Below are 24,020 nucleotides of genomic sequence, written 5' to 3'. Positions count from 1 at the left end.
GTACATAGTCTCACCTTTTCCTTCACTGTGTCGAGCTGATATAGATGATCATCCAGCTTGGCACTTGCTATTGTCTTTTTGCCGTTTAGCAGGGGCGTTGCTAGGTCTGCAAAAGATCTGGGGCTAGAGCCCATAGCAGTGGTCACCAAACTTTTTGCATGCCCGCGGGGGGGGGGGGGGGGGACAGTGGTAAGCAATTTTTCTGGGGCGATGGCTGGTGTTGGTGCTTCAATCATCATGGCATAATGGTTGATATGGTGTCAGGGTGATTGAAGTGCATTATTTCTATTGTTACATTCTAATATATAATTAAGTGATTCAACTCACCATACTGCAGAATCAGTGGGAGCCCTGGGCGTGTCACTGGCCACCAGATGTGGGTTGTCACTTGCCAACTGATGTGGATTGTCACTTGCCATGCCAGCCAGTGGCACCAAATGTGCATTGACGCTGCATTGGTGGCAGGCTGACAGCACTGGTCCAAAGCAGGAGAGCGGTGATGCGGGTTGGGCAGTGAAAGATGATGTTATCTCGCTGCTCCCCGCCGCACCTCCGACATTAAAGCAAGGGTGTCTGGCTGCAAAGTGGAGCTCCACGATGACCGTGCTGTGAGGGCAGAAGAGCGCAGATTTGTGGCGGTCAGTGAGAGATTATGTCATCTCTCTGCTGCTCGCCGCACCTCGCTCCCAAATTGAAGAGGCCCAGCTGTAAAGAGCTTGCTTCTTTCCTCTCCTCCGCCTCTCTAATGCAGCCAGCCCACCTGCCACAGCAGCCGCAACCCGCTGGTTAGGCAGGGACCCTGCGGCAAGAGACTCGGGGCTATGGGCCCCAGATTCGGGGCTATAGCCCCAATAGCCACCCCCTAGCAACGCCCCTGCTGTTTAGAATAGAACACTTGTCACCTTGGAATTTCACAGTGAGTCCTGTGGCTGTTAGACGCTTCACAGATAAGAGTCCTCCTTCTAGATTAGGAACATAAAGCACATCTTTCACTGGTATGGCTAAATTGTGTCCCGCATCATCCGGACATACAAGGGTTCCATGCCCATATCGTTCTGCATGTATTTTGCTTCCATCTGTGAGATAAATAGTTTCTTTGTTGTTCAGATCAAGTTCTGTGAAGAAACTTTTATCACTCGTCATGTGACTGGTTGCCCCGGAATCGATGCACCAGCCTTGGCATTTGTTGTTGCCTGTCATTTTAAATGTGGCATTCCAGTTTCCTTCCCATGGATCATTGATTATGGTTTTGACCTTTTGTTTAGCATAAGAGGGACGCTGTCTCATTTGCTCTGCTTTCCATATAGTACAGTCTTTCTTTATGTGTCCCTGTTTGTGGCATCTGAAACACACTCTGGTCTCTTTCCTGTGTAACTTTGCATCTGTAACTTTAAGAGCGGTTTTGATGTCGGTTTCTGTGGAGTCATGCACTAATTCCTTTCTTCTCTGATACTCATCTATGAGCCTGGTTTTTACAAATGCTAGCGTCAGATCTGTCTCAGGTCGTGTCTCCAGTGCATTGATTAGTGCAGTATATGTATCAGGCAAACTGCATAACAACATGGCTGCAGTGTGACTGTCTGTTATATTCTCCCCGATTGATCTGAGCTGCGCAATCACTTCCAGCATTGCATTTTTATGCTCCTGCATGTCCTGTTATCTGCCAAGTCTCATTTTGTAAAGTTTCTGCAGCAAAAACAGCTTGCTGTTTAAACTGGATCTTTCATGCAGTTTTTTCTGTACGTCCCACATGCCTTTCACTGTGTCCTCATGACGTATATGAATGAGCTGATCATCCTCCACTAGTAAGCTTATGGTGGCCCGTGCCTGTCTGTTTTTCTTGTCCCAGTCCTGATTATTATCCTGTGGCCTCTCTGTGGTGGTAACCTCCCACAAGTCATCTCTGGATAATAGCATTTCCACTTTGAACTTCCATAACTGATAATTGTCATTGTTCAGCTTGGCCACTGAGAGTTTAAGCTCTGAGTTTCCAGCCATTTTTTTTCCTCCTTTATATACAAACAGTCTTACTTGTCTGTAGGAGATGTCACTGGAAACCTTCCTTATGTCGATCTCCGCATCAGCCACACTGTCTTCCGTTCAAGGCTTTGTTCTGCCTGGGACGCACCTGGTTGTATGACTTTATCCGGACACTGGGCCCATAACCTGTTGCAGAGTGCGATTGTTAGGTGCAACAGAGTCAATTCAGATCAGACGTTGTGGAGTAACAGGAACTGACTTCTTTATTGGAACATAACTGGCAAGAAGTACACAGATATCACCTCACATGGTAAGAAGAACACAGACAGGAAAAAGAAACCAACAAGTACAACACTATGCACAGGAAATACAACATATCATAGAAAACTGCACAGCACAGCATACCACTGAGCATTAGCGACATCTAGTGTCCTGTTTGAGAACTGCAGTTAATAGGCTAAGCTGAAATCTGTTGTATCTCCAACAGTAAGGAGCCTCCGTCAGAGGCTCCTTACCTAGATTGGAGTTGCGGTGTGTCAGATTTGCACACCGCAACACCGACTGCCACGCTGCATGCCCCCATGGATGTGCGCCGGCTCGTTGTCCTGAAAGACATCATATGACGTCCAGTCAAGTTAACAGGACCACCACCCGGCCGTCATGCTTGCTATAGGCTGGGCAGGAAGTGGTTAACCCCTTCTTTGTGTGTGTCCTGCTAGCGTCCGAAAAGCGACACTTAAGCAACGGTAAAGCGCCGCTAAAACCAACACTTTATCGTGAACGCAGCTGCAGCCCCAGTGTGAAAGAGGTCAGTGCTAAGTGGGGCGGAGTTCAGAGGTTAGTGCTAAGGCAGAATTTAGAGGTCAGTGCTTAGTAAGCCAGAGGTCAGGAGTCAGCTTTGACACAGTGTACAGTAGTAACTGTCTGTTTCGCCTCTGCACTGTTCTCCTTCTCACTGGACTCTTCACAGTACTCAGGATACTGCTCCAACTCTTCTCCTCCTTCTCCTATTCCCTGGTCCAGTAGGAGAAGCTAAACTTACCTAAGTTACTCATAGCCCCACCCATTGGACCAAGGAATAGGAGAAGGGGAAGAAGAGCCAAAGCTGCACTACCTCGAGTACTGTGAAGAGTCCCAGAGAGAACAGACATAAGTGAATCCTCTTTTTGTGTCTACCCTGCAACTGCACTTGTTACGGACAGCTAGAGGAAACGCTGTTTGTTTATGCCAGGGAGGGGGCGGGTGCAAAAGGATGCCACGTTGAGTAGGAAGCGGGGCTGTGATTGGCTTGTAGCCCCCACTGCCGCACCGGTGTTCTGCCGAGAAAGTTCCTCTCGGCGGATAAGGACCCCCCTGCGCCTGCGCAGTAGGAGCCGGCGGAAATAGCCGAAGCGAAATAGAATCAAAATCAGCTGTACACGGCACCTGTAAGAGGGCCCCTCGCGGGCTCACTTCGCTTGCCACGCTTCGGGCACGGCCTCGCTGCGCTTGCCACTTTTTTATTCTCCCTCTAGGTCCACTTGGATGGTGGGGCTTGAACCTGGACCTAGGGCGCAGGCGCTGTGTACAGCTGATAAAAGTTTTTCAGCTTCGGCTATTTTTTATTCCTAGTCATTCGTACTGCGTAAGCGCAGCGCCTGCGCAGTACAAGGGGGTCCTTTCTCGGCAAGACACCGGCCTTTAGCACCCGCCCCCTCCCCCATACAAAGCCAATCGCTCTCAATCACAGCCCTGCCTCCCTACTCCCTGTGCCAGCCCTTTACTACCCCTCCCCGGAATAAATAAGCATTGATTCCTCTGTAGCTGTCTGTGACAAGCGCAGCTGCATGGGAGACACAGAAAATAGGAGCCGAGTGCCGGAAAACCTTTTTGATTAAGCATGAATTGGCAGGACACTGGGGATTTCATTCAAATCTCAGGATGGTACCACCCAATCCAGGGCACTTGGGAGGTATGCACATGGGGGTGATTAAGGTATGCCCTAGCACACCCCCTGCTAGGGTTGCCACCTCATCCCTTTAAAACTGAACACATATTAATTACACAGGTTCTGTGGCTGATTAGGGAGATAATTAAACTCACTTGGTGCCTTATCTGAATTAAATTAGCCTCAGAACCTGTGTAATTCATATGTGTTTGGGTTTAAAGGGGTGAGGTGGCAACCCTACCCCCTGCACATGCCTATGGCTGCCAGTGCCATCACCTCCTTCACACTGCTACCACTGTGCCAACGTGGCAAATTCTTACAGGCCACTTCTCCTTCTCACCAGAAGCAACCACTCTCCTTTTCTACAGAGAGCATATCAGTGCGCTGGGGACAGACAGTCTTGAGCCCCAGATGCCTGATGGCCCACTATCACTGCTCTCAAATGAGACCAAACATAGGTATAAGCTTAAGGCCAAATTCCAACCAAAGGGTTTTTTGAGATAGACTTCAGAACAGTAAATAGCTTTTATTGCTGTCTGTAACCCAGTTGGGGAGATTTCACCTCATGTCCTGTCTCTCTGATAGCAGGACAAGAAAGGAGTGGAACTGTGGCACTGTCTTGACAAGCCTCCATTTATTGCTATGTAACGCACCTCTTGAGGAGCCGCAGTTAAACTGGGATCCCCCGCCCTGCACAGCCAGGCACACCAAATTTTCACAGGCACTTCAGAGACAAAGAACAGTCCGTGACTTTTGTTTTTGTGATTTATTGAGGGTTAATAACTTGGATGGGGATGGAAGGTTATGGGATGCCCACTTGACTTCAGCAACACTTTAATAACATTTTCAGGGACATCTTCTTGAACGGTCTATATACAGCCTCCTTGACACTCCTCCAGCACTTTACTTGTCGCAGACTCCAGCTGGATCACTGTAATGGACCTGACAGGCACAGTCAGATTTAGCAATGGCCTTTTGCAGGCAACAAAGAGTCCCTTGTTGTGTAGCAGTACAAAGTGATCAGCTTGCATTTTCTCTCTCCTGAGGCCACTGGTCCCATCACCACCTCTTCAGGCACTGCCAACCCACCTGGCTGCAGCTGCCCCTTTCACTAGCCCTCCAGGCTAACTTCTCTCAGCAGTCCTCAGAACTGACTCTCACCAGCCCACCCTGCTGACTCTGCAAGAGATCTTCCCCAGTAGTGTTGCTGTACTCACACTGTCCTCACACTTGCTCCAAGCCTTCAGGAAGTGCTTCCTTCCCATGTTGTGGCAGGATACTTCCAGAAACCGAGCTCCGGCCCAAGGTCACCTCCCCCAGACTAGGGGGCACCCTTGGGGGTCACCGACAGCCTCCACAGCACTATATCTCCATCTTCCACTCAATTGCCCCTGCTGGCATGGCTCATGCCTATTTATTTATTTTTTTGAAAATTATATTTTTGCTCATGCCTATTTATGAGGTGGACCTGCCTCTGCCAGTCCTTTGCTGGGGATTGGCTGAGCCCCTCCTAAACATTCCAAACAGCTCCTCCTAACCTCCACCCACTAGCTCTAGATGTTTCTACAACCTTCCAGACCAGGGGGAGGCACCAGAGGAGCTGTCAGGATGAGTCACCCAGCCTTACTCACTGAACCCTGACCCAGATTCACAGCTCAGGCTTAGCCCTGAGCCAAACTAAATTTTTCCTATACTAACAAACCTACCTTAAAGTGATACTAAAAAAAAGTTTTTTTTCCTTAAAAATAATAATCATGTTATACTTACCTGCTCTGTGTAGGGGTTTTGCACAGAGCAGCCCAGATCCTCGTCTTCTTGGGTCTCTTCTCTTCGGTGCTCCTGGCTCCTCCCTCCTTCTGAGTGCCCCCACAGCAAGCAGCTTGCTATGGGAGCACCCGAGCTGAGCCGCAGCTCCGTGTGTCCACATAGAATGCATTAAAAAACCTTCTGCCTTTAAATCTTTAAATCTAGCACACACTAGAGAGTGCTACAGCTACATGGATTATTGCACAGAAAGACTTCCCAAAATAGGAATTGTTCTTTAAATCCAAATCTGACAAAGCTTGCACAAAGGAATGGCCATTTACCAGAATCAAACACCTGTCTTGAATCATGTAGAACAAATACATATTCTCTTCATAATTCATGTTGACTTTGTATATTTTCAAATACTAATATAAACTAATGTTAATAACTGTATTTATTGGGTTGCTTGTCATTTAAATATTTTAACTCTGTGATTGGATGAGGGGGAATTGTGATTTTCATCTGCCCTCCTTGTCCCCTCATTCTCAGAACACCTTGTATTCTGTCAAAAGAATGCATGATATCTTATGAATGGATAATGTGGAGAATGAGTGACCCCCTCTCATCTCTGTACTTTTGCTGAAAATGTAGGTTTCAGTGCCAGAAGTTCAGCACTTACAGTAGTCTCTGGATTTAATGAAAATAAGGAGGGTATAGATTAACTAAAGAAATGTCACAGGACATGTCACTTGCTGTTGTGTAGCTCCCCTCCCTCCTAGGTTGTGCTGCAATTAAAATAGGGATGCAATGAAAAAGATACAGATAACATTATTTGTAAAGGCATGTGTATATGCACATGTTTTTTTGTGTTATCTCCGTACCTATACAGGGGCAGATATGTGTTTAGTATCACTTTAACAGACTGTGCTGCCTTCTGCAGCTTAATGGGTAAAGGATGCCCCTCTTCGTATTCACAGTCGATGGCTCTACCTTGGCTTTAGGACCTCCAAAACTATACATGTCGGTGTTCTTCATCGTGAGGAACTCTCCTTCCTGATCCTTCCTAAGTCTTTTAGTCCCATCATTCTTGGACTTCTGTGGTTGCAGAAACATTCACCCTGTCTAGATTGGAACTATGGTCAAGTGTTGTCATGGGGTCCCAATGCTATCAGACTTGCCTCCCTAAGGTGACCCACCTCTCTCTTTACCCGTGGCTGAGGTCACCGCCTCTCCGATGCTTCCTTGGCATTTTCAGGCATTCCAAGATATTTTTTTTGTAAAAAAGCTGCTGACTGTTTGCCTCCTTACTGTCCCTACAATTGCACTATTGACCTCCAACCTGGGCCTACTCTGCCTGGAGGTCAATTTTACCCTCTCTACATTCCTGAGACTCAAGCCATGTCTGAGTACATCTGGGAAAAACTGCAGAAAGGTTTTATTCGCAAGTCCAATTGTCCTGCTGGGGCCCTGCATTGATTATAGAGGTCTCAACACAGTTAAGAATCGGTACCGGCTTCCCTTGATTTCTGAACTTTTTGAAAGGCTTTTAGATGCTTGAATTTTCACAAAGTTAGACCTCCGTGGAGCATACAGTCTGATTAGGATCCGAAAGGGTGATGAGTGGAAAATAGCTTGTGAAACTCCCCAGCCATCTTCCAGAACTTTGTTAATGACATTTTTTCAGATCTTTTTCTGATTTTTCTGTTTGTGTCATTGTGTATCTGGACAACATACTCATCTTTTCTCCAGAGTTGAACACTCATTACCAGCACGTATGTACAGTTCTTCTACATCTTCGGGATCAGCACCTATATGCAATGTTGGAGAAGTGCCTCTTCAGCGAACCCAGGGTCCTTTGCTAGGTTACATAGTCACGGATAAAGGGTTTCTTATGGATCCAGCCAAACTTTAGGCCATATCCAACTGGCCTCAGCAACGCAGCGCCTTTTGGGGTTCACCAATTTCTAGCACCAGTTCATTCCTGATGTTTCCTTGCTGATGGCCCCAATCACTTCTTTGACCAGGGAGGGGGCTAATGCCAGAACCTGGCCTCCTGAGGCAGTTCAGGCTTTCCACAAACTCAGAACAGCTATTCTCTCTGCATCTATTCTCATAGTCCTGACATTCTCCAGTCCTTCTTCTTGGTGGTCGATGCTTCATCTTTTGGAGCGGGGACCATTCTTCTCCAAATGCATGATGGTAAGCTCCACCCTTGTGCCTTCTTCTCTAAGAAGTTTTTGGATGCTGAAAAAATTACACCATCAGGGATCCGCAAATTCTGGCTATTAAGCTGGCGCTGCAAGGATGGTGACACCTACTTGAAGGGATCTCCACACCATATACTGATTTATACCGATCACAAGAACCTCCAGTAAATCCAATCCGCCTATTGTTTGAATCCCTGACAAGCGTGATGGTCTCTCTTTTTTGCCAGGTCTAACTTTGACATTACCTTCCGGCCTGGTTCTAAAAATGCCTGTGCTTATGCCTTGTCCAGATCATTTGATGTTACTGACTGACGCTAAGTCATGTTAAACTGTAACCTATTATTCCTGCCAATCGTATCCTAGACACCACCAGTCTTCACGTATCCCACCCAGAAAGATCTTTGTGGTGCCCACCCTTCGCTCAAAGCTTCTGAAATGGGGACATGACTTTAAACTCTCAGGACATCCTGGTGAGCAATGTAACTGTGCCTTCTTGCAGCGTTACTACTGGTGCCCTTCACGTCGGAAGGATGTTGAAGATTATGGTCAGGCTTGCTCCTTTTTGTGTGCAGTCTAAGTCTTCCACGTCTGCACCAGCAGGTCTCCTTTTACCTTTACCCATTCCAGGTGAAGCATGGCATTGCATCTCTATGGAATTTAGCTCTGAACTAATCCCCTCAGCTGGCTCCACCGTTATCTGGGTAGTTGTGTTACTTAACTCCACTTCCAGGACTACCTTCTGCTGTCAGTTTGGCTTCCATCTTCTTGGTATGCCCTCACACATTGTCACAATTTACAGCTCGCTTCTGGAGAACTCTAGACACATCATTTGGAATCAAGCTGGACTTGTCCTCAGCCTTTCATCCACAGTCAAATGGGTAAAATGAAAGGGTCAACCAAAATGTTGAACGGTATCTTTGTGCCTTCATTTCAGCCCATCAGGATGACTGGGTAGATCTTCTACTCTAGATAGAGTTTGCTCTCAATAACCACGCTAATGTCAGCTCTGGTGAGCCTCCCGTTTTCATGGTAAATGGCCGCCATCCTTCTGTACCATTTCCTGTTCCCATCTCTCCTGCGGTGCCTGCAGCTGCAGAGATGCAGTGATAATTCAATTCTATCTAGCCAGATGTTTTCAAGAATTTACATCTGTCAGCTTCCAAATACAAAGTAGCTGCAGATCATCATCACCGCATGAGTCACAAAGTTCTCCCTGATGACAAGGTTTGGCTTTCTACCAAGAATATCTGTCTCCGAGTACCCTCTACGAAATTTACTTCTTGTTTTATTGGTCCCTTTACCATCCTCTGCCAGGATGATGTTTTTTACATGTAGGAGAGAAATGTCAGAATTGGCCCAAACTGGAAGTGGTTAAAGTGGTAGTAAAGTCTTGAGAGCAAAATGAAAAAATCGTTCCCCTGCAGATTTAAGTCATAATGTACTAGTATGCACTGCAATGACAGACTTACCTACAAAAAGAGCCCTCCAGTGATGCGCTGTAAGGGCTCTCCCCAATCCCCAGTGCGTCCATCTTCACCTGGTCTTCCTTCTGGGATTTGTATTTTTGGCCACTTGATTGGCTGGGCCGAGGTGACGTCACTACCACGCATGCGCATGGTAATTCCATCGCCATGACACACAGAAAATGTGGTCTGAGCTTCAGCTCGGATCACATTACACACTGACAGACTGACAGGCAGGGCGGACATTTATGACAGAAAAGATCTAGGGTCTCTTCTGTTAAAAAATGGCTGCCTGTAAGTGTTTTCTTTCATTACTGACATTCTTACCACTTTATTATCACTTTAACAACAAGGCAACAGTGTCAGCTCCCAGATTTATTCCCTTATCCTTTAAGTCTTCCAATGGAACTACACTTTTTTTTTTTCAATAAAGCCTGCGAAGCATTAAAACTGAGATCAGCAGATTGCTGGTGCAACGCTCAGGCCCCTGCAGACTATTTTTCCATTTGCAGGTCTGTACTGAGGTAGAGGAAGTATCAATGAACAACAAATGCAGTGACATCACTACACTTGTGGTCCATTAAGAACTACAAGCCCCTTTCTCACAGTGGCAGATAGGACTTGCAGTTATTTCATTAATTTGACTTAGGGCCACGTACAGCCAAGTCAAATTCAAAAGATGACAGAAGCTTATGGGGAGAAAAAAAAATGTATTCTGTAATGGAGGGGGTGGTTTGGGTGTGAGACTAACATGCAACATGGTCAAATAAACGGACTTAGCTTTTAACATAGGCCTGACAGAAAGAAATATGGAGACTACCACTGTTCAACTTTTGAAAAAGCTAGTTGTCTGGCTGCAATGCTGACCCTCTGGCTTGACCTAGAACAACTAGGGAAATTTGGGCCTCTACTTTTTTTAGGCCGGGTTCACATATGCGAATTGGATGCACAATTTGCATGACAGGCGAGTGTGACCGACTCTCAATGGAGCCGGTTGAAACAGGCCTAGGGCAGCTGCCATCTGCATTCAAAAAGGGTTCTGTGCGTGTTTGGGTCCAATTCAGGTGAGAATTCAGGCAAAAATTCGGACCTAAATCGCACATGAACCAGTGAACAGACACACACTGGACCCAGTAGTGTATTTAGGTTTTGTGCTGTCCTATTCCTAACTAAACTCGTGCACCCCCTAATTTAAATATGACCGACCTCTTCCTGTCAAGGCCACACCCCTTGCTGTTTAAGACCCACCCTGAAATTTTTGAGTGGGGACACTAGTTCTGAGGGCCTGGAGGAGCAATGAATTCCCTTAATTTGCATAGATTTCCTCTCACTTCCTGTTTGGCTATGGAGCAGGAAGTGAAGGGAAATCTCTGCAATGGGACAGGAATGGTAAAAAATAAACTGACATGGGCTATAAACTTCCCTTACTCTATCCAAAATGAAAAAAAAAAAGTGTTGCCTATAGTTCTACTTTAAGCACAAATTTCTGATTTTATGGAGAGGACTAAGAAGATATAACCATGCCAATGGTGCAGCAGAAAACATATAGCACAGTGAGGAAGGTTTGTGGACCAGGATGATAGAACAGTCAAAATTAGAAGCGGCACCCCCTCCCCCACAATGCCGGCCGCCCGCATACCGGAAGCAGTGCGGCCACTTTATGGGGGCACTAGACTAATTTGCCTCTCAGCCCAGTCCGCCCCATAAGACTAACGTACATCTTCGCCAGCACACCATGGAGCAGCAAGAAGTTGTCCAAGAAGGTTTTTAATGAAAAGAAGTTACATCACAAAAAGAGGTGCAACGTTTCGGGGCCGTGCAGGACCCCTTCATCAGGCATGTGATAGGATGCAGTGTCAGACACAATATATATATATATATATATATATATATATACAGTGGTCACCAATCAAAAAAAAACATGTGCAGAATGAAAAGAAGTACACTCAGAATGACGTCAGAATCCCGCCATAAAGTATTAACAACTGTTGTGTATAGAAGTAACATAAAAGGTTAAGGGTACTGGCATTTAAAAATCATGGAGTGCGGATCGCCTCTCCAGCAAATGCCTAATGGTACCCGATCAGCTGTATACACCTAATGCGCCCGCTCGGGGCATAATGTTTTCTAGGACCCAGCGACTGCTTGTCAGCTGGAAGCCCTAGGAGCCTATCACGTAGCGCCACGTGTGACGCACATGCGCCCAGCTCCGTGGCAACAGATCTACAGGAAGGACGCCTGGCACCCTATCACATGCCTGACGAAGGGGTCCTGCGCGGCCCCGAAACGTTGCACCTCTTTTGTGATGTAACTTCTTTTCATTAAAAACCTTCTTGGACAACTTCTTGCTGATCCATGGTGTGCTGGCGAAGATGTAAGTTTGTCTGATGCTTCCAGAACCCAACTGGTAATCGCTGCAGCACCCACTATTTATGTGCTATTTTACCAGGAACGTGTGCGATTGGAATATTGTATAGACCGCCCCATAAGACTGGCGCTATACTAACAGTGTAGCGCAAGCTGGTGGGGACGCTTTCAATGCTGCCCCCCTGCAAAGTGCTGCCCTAGGCCAGGATACAGCGTTGACTGGACCCCAGGCATGAACCCGCAGCCACACATATGTGAACCTTGCCTTAGACTTTCCTTATCTGCATGACTGCTCTGGGTTGTTGACAACCAGTGGGTAATTTTAAGAGCCAGGCAGTTGGACTATTCAAAAGGTCATTAGTGGCAGCTCTGCATTTTCCTGATGGCAGGTGAATCATTACTGAGCCTTTTTAACAGATTATGCATTACTTTGAGGGATTTCAATTTTTTTCCAACCACATTACTTATAATATTTGTAACTTTGCCCCCAAAGGAGCTACTGGTTAAGACGGGTTCTATGTTCTTTCCCTCTACCTCCTTACGAGCCTCAGCCTCTCTGACACATCGGGTGCAGCAAAAGGGACAAGCAAACACAGTGAAACACAGCAAATAATTCCTATCAAGAACTAAGCAGTTAGCAAAGGTAAACTCAATGTATTAAATACTCAGTAAAGTTGATAACCAAGCAAATACAAATAAGTTGACAATTGTGGTAGCACAGTCCAGCATGCAGAATGGCTAACAGTGAGAATTAGGCATAAATGGCATAAACTGCCCAGATCAGCATAAACAATAGCAGTGTCACCTCAAGTGCAGCAGTGGGCAGTAATTAGACTTGATCTAACAATGCAGGAGCTATACTGCCAGTGTACATCGATGATGGCTGTGCTAGGCCTAAATCGACTGGGTAGGCATGGTCAAAATTGAACAACAGAAACAGTGAAGGAGAAATTAGGGAAATCTGCAAGATGGATTCTAGGGGCAGTCCACAAAGTTGATCTTCTGCCAACTAAAGTTGGGGCTCTTTAAGTGAGTGTTGGTTCACTTATGGTAGTCCTTTAAATCTGCATACAGTAAGGTGACAACAGGTGTAAAATAGTTCAGTGCAAGGTGAAAATAGGAGTGATCTAGATATAATGATAGTGCAATACAACCACAGCTCCGAGTTGGTACTGGTGCGGTATGGACTTGAAGAAAATGAGGTATGGAATTGCTATGGTTGGGTACTATAATTGTCTTGCTCTCAGCAATATGGCTACTGATAAACAGTACAAAATTGGGCCAGTGGCCCTCTCACTAACTGCTCAAGGTGGCGGTAGGCTTCTTCAGTGGAAGGGGTTCCTTCAGTCCTTTCCTGGTGTGACTGCAACTCAAACTGTCAGAGCAGTGAATCTAGTGAATGCTCTGTTCTTGGCAGCAATCCCACAAAGTCGACAAGGCTGGCAGTGCTGCCGATTTCCCGGTGATCTTGCCCTCAACTTCAAGCTCTTTAGGACTGGCTCTGTCTCCTGCTCACACAGACAGGTCTGGATGTGTGGACTCCCGAGGCACCAAGAGAGCAGGCTTTTCCTGGGCGAGTCAATAAAAGCTCTCCCTAGCTCCTCCCTACTCACACAAAGTCTATTGGGACCTGTAGTTCATAGAGTCAAACATACCAATACATGGCTGTGGTTTCAGACTACACCTCCCAGGATTCCAGGTCCTCTGCATTGGGGCCTATGGGTTCACTGGACTCAGATCTCCCCCTGCGGGCCAGTGGAGTATTGTGTAGTACAACATTAACATCACCAAGGCCAAAGTAAATAAGAGCAATGTCTCCTTCCCCATACTGTCATAGCCCAGTACCTGGCTACATATATTTTAAAGTGCAAAAGTTTCAGATACTTGAAAAAAAAAATAACTTACCTTTGCAGGTAGTCCAAGAAAGGCAAGGATGCACACAAAATATTGAGAATAATAACTCTCCATTGTAAGAAATCTAGAAAAATAACAAATGGCATAATGTTAACATCCTAATGCATACAGAGAGCTGGTAAATGCTAATTCCTAAACTATATTTTAGAAAAATGCATGAAAACTGTAACCCTTTAAATCCTAAGGAGCTCTTCACACCGATCAGCTGCGTTTTTAAAAATCCTGTTTGCTGCATATTAGGTGTACTTTCAAAACTGCAGCAAAAACACAGCTCCCCACTGCAATGAATAGAAAAATTTGTAAAAAATGCATCAAAAATGCACTGCAGTTGTATTTTTGGTACATTTTTTGAGTCACGTAATCATGTTTGACAGATACACATGCCGAAAACACACCAGAAATGTATCAAAAATGCATATGTGGTTTTATCATTTAAAGTTATATTGTGTAGAAAGCAAAAATAAAAATTAAGTACAGCGCCAAGTTTAGAAAGAAAGTGAAAAGCAGCCAACACACCTATAGACTCAAGGCAGAAAACAAACAAAAGTATGGTGCTATATATCACATCCACAGCCGTGTGTATTACAATACAAAACATATAAAAATGGTGAATACTACCAGAAAATGTATGACCATAAAATGGATAGTGTCAAATAATTAATCAGTGTTGATCACATATAAAGTAAATACACAATAATACTTAATCATCAGATGTGCCAGTGATTAGTAGAAACCCGTGCTGGTTCCATGAGCCAGACACCAAACATAAAAAACATAAAACTTTAAAAGTCCATAAAAAATGTGTAGAAAAATAGTGAAGAAAACATCAACAGAGTTCAAAGGGGGTGATGCATGGCCAGATGGTATTCACAGAATTTTAAACGCACCAAATCTGGCGAGTGGGCAGAAGGGAGACCACAAGTGTGCATATATTGTACATCAGTGCCGGGGCCAACACCAGGAGTAGAGGAGGCTTACCGGAAAAAATTGACCTGAAATGGCGTACGCCAGACAAGTCAAAAAAGCATAATAACCACTGGTTGTGGGAAATGCGTCTTGTCAGATGTCATCAACAGATGGTGGGAAGAAAAGGGGGGGTCTGCACGGCTTCCTCTCCCATAGGTAATCCAGCATAAGCCAAACGTGTAGTTTCATATGCCATGCAAGGAGCAAACAAAACTCACATAGAGTAATAACGTTTTAAAACACTAGTTTATTAAAATAATAAAAAAACAGACTCACATTTTGGAAGAACGAAACAGAGCTCAAATATCAAATAGCGGCGATCGTGAGGGGTCCACCCGACATGTTTCAGCTAAGGAGCCGTCATCTGGGGTATGGACCACCCTCACCTCACCGCTCTATAAACAGGAGATGACCCCCACTGGGAGTGTCTACAAACCGGAAGTTCAACAAGTAAGAATCACTTCCGGTTTTCAGGGTCATAGGATGACTAATTGAATAGTTATATTAGGAACAAATTAATGAAGCAGAGAACCATGTATCTCATGTTTCTAAATTGGGAGATTAAAAATGAAAAATAAATACAAAAAAACGGTAAGCTGTGCCCTGAATCAGTCCATCTACCAGGAACTGGTCAGAGCGCTAGCCAAGCCTCCCTTTCAGCCAGCCTGCTCCTCAAGCCTCACTTTCATATGTGATGCACTTCCCATCACACAGAGAGGAAGTAATACGGCTGCACTCCATAAGGAGGAAACCAAGCCTCAATCTCATTTATATTTAGTACTTATTTTAAATCCACCGACAGGAACGCATACATATCGACTGATAGTTGCCACCACAGTTCCTGGATCAGATCTGTTCCCAAAAGTCAGTTCCTACGATTACGAAGGAACTGTACTGATTCAGACACTTTTAGACTACAGGCCATGACCTTGAAAGATAGGTTCCTGGAGAAGGGTTATAACTCTGTGGATTTAGATAATGAGATTGAAAGTGCTTGTGCAACAGACCGTCAGTCATTATTAGAGGACAGACCTAGACAAACGAATGATGAATTCAAATGGTCCTTCTTGACATCTTTCTCCTTGCAGCACAAGCATGTTAAGAAAATCTTTGAAAATCACTGGGATGTTTTAAAAACAGATAAAATCTTGGGACCTCTGTTGCCTAAGACTCCAAGGGTGGTGTTTAAGGGTGTTCCATCTCTCCGGAATAGGTTAGCACCTAATGTCATCAACCCACCAGAGAGACCATCCTTTTTCCACAACTTGATTGGATTTTATCCTTGTAAAAAGTGCTTGGTCTGTAAATTTAATACCTGTGGCAGAAGGGCTAGTCATAGTTTTTCTTCCACCGTGACCGGCCGTACTTACAAAATTAAACATTTCTGCACGTGTGCCACTACAGGAATAGTTTATCTTTTAACTTGCCCTTGTGGCAAGCAATATGTCGGCCGGACCATCAGATCTTTTACTACACTGGTTTCGGAACACATCAATCTCATTAAAGCGGGCAGTACTAAACACACTGTCCCTAGACACTACAGGGAGGTTCACGATCGAAACCCTGTGGGTACTCAATTCCTCATTATAGATAGGTACGTGCCCCCCTGGCGGGGCGGGTCGATTCTTAGAGGTGTCTCGCGTTTAGAGACCTACTGGGTATATGAGTTGGGGTCTCATTTTCCACAGGGTATCAACGTGGAGTGGGACATCAACTCTTTTATTAACCAAGCTTGAATATAAATATGATCTCTCTTATTGTCTAAATGACAAAGAATATTGTTATTTTTTTTACTATACAAGATGATTATTGGTTGTCTTAATTTATGTCATGGAGTCCGGGATAATTACGGTTTAATTCAGAATGCAATATTTGATATGTACCCTGTTGATGTCCCCCATTGGCAGGGTCCCTTTAATATTATGGTCCATGAGTCTAATATTGATCACTAATTAACCTTATTAGAATGTCCTTGTATCACCTTTATAAGGTAATGTTATTGTGTCTGAATCAGTACAGTTCCTTCGTAATCGTAGGAACTGACTTTTGGGAACAGATCTGATCCAGGAACTGTGGTGGCAACTATCAGTCGATATGTATGCGTTCCTGTCGGTGGATTTAAAATAAGTACTAAATATAAATGAGATTGAAGCTTGGTTTCCTCCTTATGGAGTGCAGCCATATTACTTCCTCTCTGTGTGATGGGAAGTGCATCACATATGAAAGTGAGGCTTGAGGAGCAGGCTGGCTGAAAGGGAGGCTTGGCTAGCGCTCTGACCAGTTCCTGGTAGATGGACTGATTCAGGGCACAGCTTACCGTTTTTTTGTATTTATTTTTCATTTTTAATCTCCCAATTTAGAAACATGAGATACATGGTTCTCTGCTTCATTAATTTGTTCCTAATATAACTATTCAATTAGTCATCCTATGACCCGGAAAACCGGAAGTGATTCTTACTTGTTGCACTTCCGGTTTGTAGACACTCCCAGTGGGGGTCATCTTCTGTTTATAGAGCGGTGAGGTGAGGGTGGTCCATACCCCAGATGACGGCTCCTTAGCTGAAACATGTCGGGTGGACCCCTCACGATCGCCGCTATTTGATATTTGAGCTCTGTTTCGTTCTTCCAAAATGTGAGTCTGTTTTTTTATTATTTTAATAAACGAGTGTTTTAAAACGTTATTACGCTATGTGAGTTTTGTTTGCTCCTTGCATGGCATATGAAACTACACGTTTGGCTTATGCTGGATTACCTATGGGAGAGGAAGCCGTGCGGACCCCCTTTTTTCTTTCCACCATCTGTTGATGACATCTGACAAGACGCATTTCCCAGAACCAGTGGTTATTATGCTTTTTTGACTTGTCTGGCGTACGCCATTTCAGGTCAATTTTTTCCGGTAAGCCTCCTCTACTCCTGGTGTTGGCCCCGGCACTGATGTACAATCTATGCACACTTGTGGTCTCCCTTCTGCCCACTCGCCGGATTTGGTGCGATTAAAATTCTGTGAATACCATCTGGCCATGCATCACCCCCTTTGAACTCTGTTGATGTTTTCTTCACTATTTTTCTACACATTTTTTATGGACCTTTAAAGTTTTATGTTTTTTATGTTTGGTGTCTGGCTCATGGAACCAGCACGGGTTTCTACTAATCACTGGCACATCTGATGATTAAGTATTATTGTGTATTTACTTTATATGTGATCAACACTGATTCATTATTTGACACTATCCATTTTATGGTCATACATTTTTTGGTAGTATTCACCATTTTTATATGTTTTTATTGTAATACACACGGCTGTGGATGTGATATATAGCGCCACACTTTTGTTTCTAAGGTTATATTGTGTGCACCAGCAAGGACAATACAAATCCAGCATTGATATAGGGTACAATAATTATAAACTGTTACACAAACCCATGATAGGGTAATACCATATACTAGGTACAAAGCATATAGGGTGATGTCAACACGGCAACAAAAACACTACATTAGTCTGACATAGAATGCAACAGTGTAAGACACTAAAATCACCCAGAGGCAGGTGTACACAAACAAATTTTGCAATAGAAAAAAAATGTATTACGTCACGGAAGTTAGAAAACAAAAAGGCGAGAGCAGGAAGGAAAAGAGAATAAGCAAGCTCAATAGGGGAAGATAGGTATTGAACAGGTTTTATTGAATTGTTCCTCTTTTCATTTTAACGCTGCCATTAATTGTTCCATCGGGTTAATTTCATTCACCACAGCTATCCCCTGACCAACTGATGGGGGTTCTGAGCAACGGTCCATAAAGGGCGCAGGGGTGACGCCCCCTTCATCTAAATGCAGCGGCCCCTAATCTCCATTTGGGGTGCCGGACGTATAGATTTCTATGAGGTTTTTTTTTTTGAAGCACATGATTAGAGCTTGAGGCTCTAATTGGCTTCAAAAAGCTTGGGCTCGGGGCACAGAGCACTGCGCCACGAGCTCACCCACTTGTGACAATAGCGAATCAACATTCGCTATTGTCTTCCTGCTTCTCCTCTCGGCCAATCAGGACAGGAAGCGGATCTTAAGACCGGATTGGCTGGGAGGAGAAGCGACCAGATTGGCTGGGAAATCCATTCCATCGAGTCAGGACCTTAAACGCTACCTCCTGGAACCTACTCGCAATTGAGCAGCGGTACGCGAAATACATAATGCGCTCTCTTTGTTCCTTTGAGAAGGCCCGGCCCAGATCATTTTCCCAATTCTGCAGACTGCAGATAGGGAGGTATAAAGCCTTCTTGGGGCTCAATCAGTATTGCGTACATTAATGACAGAAGGTGGCGGAGAGGCACGGGGTCCAGGCAGAGCCTCTCAAACGCAGACAAGGAATGACTAGGGGAGGGTACATATTGCAAGGAGGTGAGAAAGTGTCTAATCTTTGTTGCTTGACACCTGTCCAGAGGGGGGCGACAGCATTGCTTGAATTTAGTCGATAGTGCACCATTGACCCTCAAGAAGAAAGTCTAAACCAGTTAGTCAAGATACATTCCATAAACTTCCTCCCTGACAGACTGGAAGGGAACTCTTGAGCACCAATAACAGGTGACATAGGTAAAGGGATGGGAGGGATCATCGTGACATAACCCATTGTAGCTATTACCGAGAAAGTAGTGCCTATCAAAGGGTGAGATTTCAGGGGAGCAGACAGATTAGAAGTCTGCCACAACAAACCCTATACCACCCCGGTCCTTTGATAAGGTCAAGATACGGTGGGACAGTCTTTTGGTTTTGTGACCGTAGAGGACTCGAGGACCAACCGCAAAAAGTGACGTGGGACAGCTATTGGTAACATTTAAAAGCGATATAATAGTTTCGGCAAAACGGACATCTTTCAGATACTGTTCCTAACAAACCAGGAAAAAAAATGCTGATGCCAGTGCTTGAGATCTAGTTGGAGAGAGGCAAGCCAGGGGAAAAAGTTTTTTTGAAGACCTCAGACAGTGACGGGGTGAGATTAACGCTGAGATATTTGATTTTGTTGCGAACCCAAGAGAAGGGAAAGTTCTGTTGTATGTTACGTAGAGTCTCATTGGGCAAATTTATGCTCAAAGCTTCGGATTTGTGCACATTAATTTTGTAATTAGAAAGAACGGAGTACGTTCTAAGGGCCTTCAGTAAATTGGGGATAGAAGTCTCAGAGCTTGTTATAAAGAACAAGAAATTGTCGACGTAGGCCGTGACTTTGTGATTTGTGTTACTTGCACCAAAGCCGTTTATATTTGGCTCGTCCCTTATATGGGCCCTCAAGGGTTCCAGTACCAATACAAATATCAAGGGCGACAGCCCTCTCTAGTTCCATTGCCCAGGGAGAAGGGAGAGGAAATTGCTGCATTGGCCCGAACCACAGCTGAGGGATGGAAATAATTTGCCTCTATTCACTGACACATATTGGGACCCAATCCAAGGTACCGCAACATGCATTTCCAAAAAACCCAGTTGACCCGGTCAAAGGCCTTTTCTGCATCGGCTGAAATCAGCAACATTGGGGTTTTCCTAGACCTGGCCAAGTGGATAAGATTCAAGGCCCTACTTGTGTCATCTCTGGCTTCTCTGGTTGGGATGAACCCTACTTGCGTGCGTACCATTATAAAGGAGGGGAAACCCGGTGGGGCCCGGCGCCTTTTCCGTTTCCATTCCCTGGATGACCGTGAGAACTTTTGGTTCTGTAATAGGGCCTTCCATTTCTTCTCTTTCCTGGGATGTCAACATGGGGACAGAGGTGGCTCTCTAATTAGGCAAATTAGGCGGTTGCCTAAGGCCTAAGGCCGCCTAATTTGCCCAGCTTGTGTGTGTGAGTAGAAGGGAATATCCCACGGACAGTGTCCCCAAGTTGCGTGCCGGTCCGGTAAAGGGTCCCTCATATACAGCGCTGCTATATGAACAGCGCCGCTGCGCCAAACTGAAGTCTCCTCTCTGCACTCTCCAGTGCCACCTGCAGACAAAATGTAGAGGTGGAGGCAGAGCTGCCGGCCACTGCTGTACCCAGGAGGGATGCATGCACGCACAGACATGCAGGAATTCGTTCTGTCAGGTGTGGAAGGAGGTGAGCTAGCAGCTTTGTTGGAGCACTTGAGACTTGTTTGCCAGGACTTGAGTAAGGGGTTTGAGATGTGGGGGCGGTGAGAGCAGTGTCTGCAGCAGGCTGGGAGGCTAGTTCTGGTGCTGTACAGCTAACTTCAGTTGCTCTATGCATGCCACTGCAAGGTGGCCTCTGCAGTGATTAGGGCTTGTTCACACCATATACCACCTTTATACCATCTGCACCCCTCTCATGCCATACTACCCCCCACCATACACTCTGCACCTCTCCCATGTACATACTACCCACCTCCTTACACTTCACACCCCTTTCATGTCATACTACCCCCCCATCATACACTCCGCACCCCTCTCATGTACATACTACCCCACACCATACACTCCACACCCCTCTCATGTCATACTATCCCCCCACCATACATTCTGCACCTCTCTCATGTACATACTACCCACCTCCATACACTCCACATCCCTCTCATGTCATACTACCCCCCACTATACACTCTGCACCTCTCTCATGTACATACTACCCACCTCCATACACTCCACACCCCTCTCATGTCATACAACCCCCCACCATACAATCCACACCCCTCTCATGTACATACGACCCCCCACCATACACTCCACATCCCTCTCATGTCATACTACCACCCTCTATACTCTCTGCACCTCTCTAATGTACATACTACCCACCTCCATACACTCCACACCCCTCTCATGTACATACTACCCCCCACCATACACTCCGCACCCATCTCATGTCATACTACCCCCACCATACACTCCGTACCCCTCTCACGTCATACAACCCCCCCACCATACAATCCGAACCCCTCATGTACATACTACCCACCTCCATACACTCCACATCCTTCATGTACATTCTACTGACCTCTATACACTCCGTACCCCTCTCATGTCATACTACACCCCACCATACACTCCGCACCCCTCTCATGTCATACTACCCCCCCACCATACACTCCGCACCCCTCTCATGTCATACTACCCACCTCCATACACTCCACATCCCTCATGTACATTCTACTGACCTCCATACACTCCGCACCCCTCTCATGTCATACTACACCCCAATATACACTCCGCACCCCTCTCATGTACCTACTACCCACCTCTATACACTCCACACTCCTCTCCTGTACATACTACTTGTATACGTCTGATTAGAAATTTTAGCCAGATTTATTTTTTTTAACTATTTTACAATTTTTTTTTTTACAATTTTTACATTTTTAAACTTTTTTTTGGTGAGAGTTTTTTGGTTTCTTTGGTGAGATATCAGAGGTCTGTTTAGAAACAGACCCCTGAAGTCTCACTTTTGAGACAGAGAAAAGGACTGAGGACACAGATTCCCCAGTCCCTTTCTCTGTAGCCTCAGCTGCACTGCAGATGAATGAACAGGAGACAGAGGCTCCTGTTAATTCACTAACCAAAGCATAGTAAACACAGTTTACTCTGCTACAGTTATAAATGAACACAGTGAGTGATCAGTACCGATCCCTCACTGTGTTCATTTAGAAAAGGAAGGGGCTGGTAAATTACATGTTTACTGTCCCCTTTTCCTGAAAATTCCCCACAGCAGTCAGCGAGAGAGAAGAGGAGGGAAGCCGGCAACGCTGTGGTGGGGGCACACAGTTATTTTTTATTGCTTTAATTATTTTTCCCATTATGGGCGTGAGTGGGGCCTCATGTCTAGGTTTGCCGAAGGCCTCACAAAGCCTAGAGCCGCCTCTGCATGGGAACACCTGAGGAGAGCAGGTAATCGTCTATTATATAGGTATGGACCAGAGAGTTAGGATCTGTCCCCATAGGGGTCAAGCTGTAAAGTTTCTCGTGGTAACTGCGGAAACAATTGGCTATTTCCTGAGATTTGAAAAGTTTTGGACCCGAGGGGGTCGTCAGTGAGAGGATATAGGAACGTGATTTGGTCTCCCGTAACGCACGAGCCAAAGGTCTGCCAGGTGTACCACCAAGCTCGTAGAAGAGTCTCCGCAAATACATGAGTTTGGTTTTTGCTTTGACCAATAGAAGAGAATTGAGAGAGTCACGTAAATTTTATAAGTCGACGCCCATGTCACAAGCTAAGGATTGTTTATGTTGTCTCTCCAGAACTCTGATGCTGTCATGTACCTGGTTATTGAGCCCGATATGCAGAGGGAGGCCTCCCTTACGATCCTGACTCGCGGCCCCTGGTAGAGCTGACAGGAGGCACAGGAGTACAGGACAGCACGAGTGCCTGGCAAGATCAACAGCTGATAGGCAGGGCTGATGCTCCGGACGCAGCTGAGACACTGGAACAGCAGGTGGGATGCAGCAGGCTGGAAGCTGAAGCTAGAAGTCAGGCACTTCACAGGATGCAGGTGGATGGTCCCAGGGATGACACACAGGAAGGTCAGGCAGGCCGGGTCATGCACAGAAGAGCAGTACTGGAACAGATGCAGAAGGCTGAAGGAAGGTCACTGGACAAGCTGGGTCGGTAACAGACTGGTGCAGGTAAGTCAAAGCATTAGACAGGAGCGAGGTCATGGACAGGCCGAGGTCAGGTGCAGGCGGATGGCAGCGGATAGTCACAGGGTAAGCCGGTAATTTCAGGAACAGATCAGGAACACAGGAATCTCCCAGGGAATGCTGTAGATCAAGCAGCAACATTCCCCTCTCATGACAGAGTTTAAATAGCGCTTCTGGCGCCAACAACCCGCCCCTCCTGAAATCCCCCATCCTGGCACAAATCTTTGATCCCCCCCCAGCTCAAATCCTTTCTCTCCCCATATGACCCCAGCCAAATCACCCCCCCCCCCCCCTAAAAAAAAAAAACTTGACCCACCTAGCACAAATCCTCTACAACTCAAATTTCCCCTCTGAGCACAAATCCCCCCCCCCACTCCAAATCCTCCCCTCCTAGTGCAAATCCCCTCCCTCCAATTTTCTCCTCGTAGCACAAATACCCCCCCAATCATATCTAATAGCATAAATCCCTCACCCCAAAACATTTTTTGCCCAAATCATACTACATACATACTACTACTACAACCATACTACTTTTTCTATCATAAATCCCCCCTCCTAGCACAAATCCTTTTCCCCCCATCTCTCCTCTCAACACAAATCCCCCCCCCAAATCACCACTCTTAGCACACCTCCCTAAATTTCCCCTCCTAGAACAATTCTTACCCCCAATCTCTTTGTGGTGCCCCTCCCATCTCACATGATACTGCACCCCTTGTCCCAGGCCTGCACCCGCGATCAGCAGATCATAGGTGCCAGGCAGGACTCCTGCAGACTTGTCTGTGTATCTGGTTGCTCGTACCTCGTATGGATAGGCAAATACACACAAACAAGAAGAGGAAATGAACTA

At 45.7% G+C, this 24,020-nt stretch overlaps 1 protein-coding gene across 1 annotated transcript in view; it reads right to left on the bottom strand.

The window, feature by feature from the left end:
* FGL1 (fibrinogen like 1) overlaps positions 1–24,020 on the bottom strand; it is a 101,067-nt gene that overhangs the window by 54,326 nt on the left and 22,721 nt on the right. Inside the window, exon 2 of the mRNA XM_073607984.1 lies at positions 13,596–13,668. Coding sequence (XP_073464085.1) covers positions 13,596–13,658 — 63 coding nt within the window. The 5' untranslated portion in view covers positions 13,659–13,668. The remainder of the gene's footprint in view (positions 1–13,595; positions 13,669–24,020) is intronic.

This window comes from Aquarana catesbeiana, linkage group LG01 (genome assembly GCF_042186555.1).
Source record: "Aquarana catesbeiana isolate 2022-GZ linkage group LG01, ASM4218655v1, whole genome shotgun sequence".
Taxonomy (NCBI): Eukaryota; Metazoa; Chordata; class Amphibia; order Anura; family Ranidae; genus Aquarana; species Aquarana catesbeiana.
This window is presented reverse-complemented; position numbering and strand designations above follow the sequence as displayed.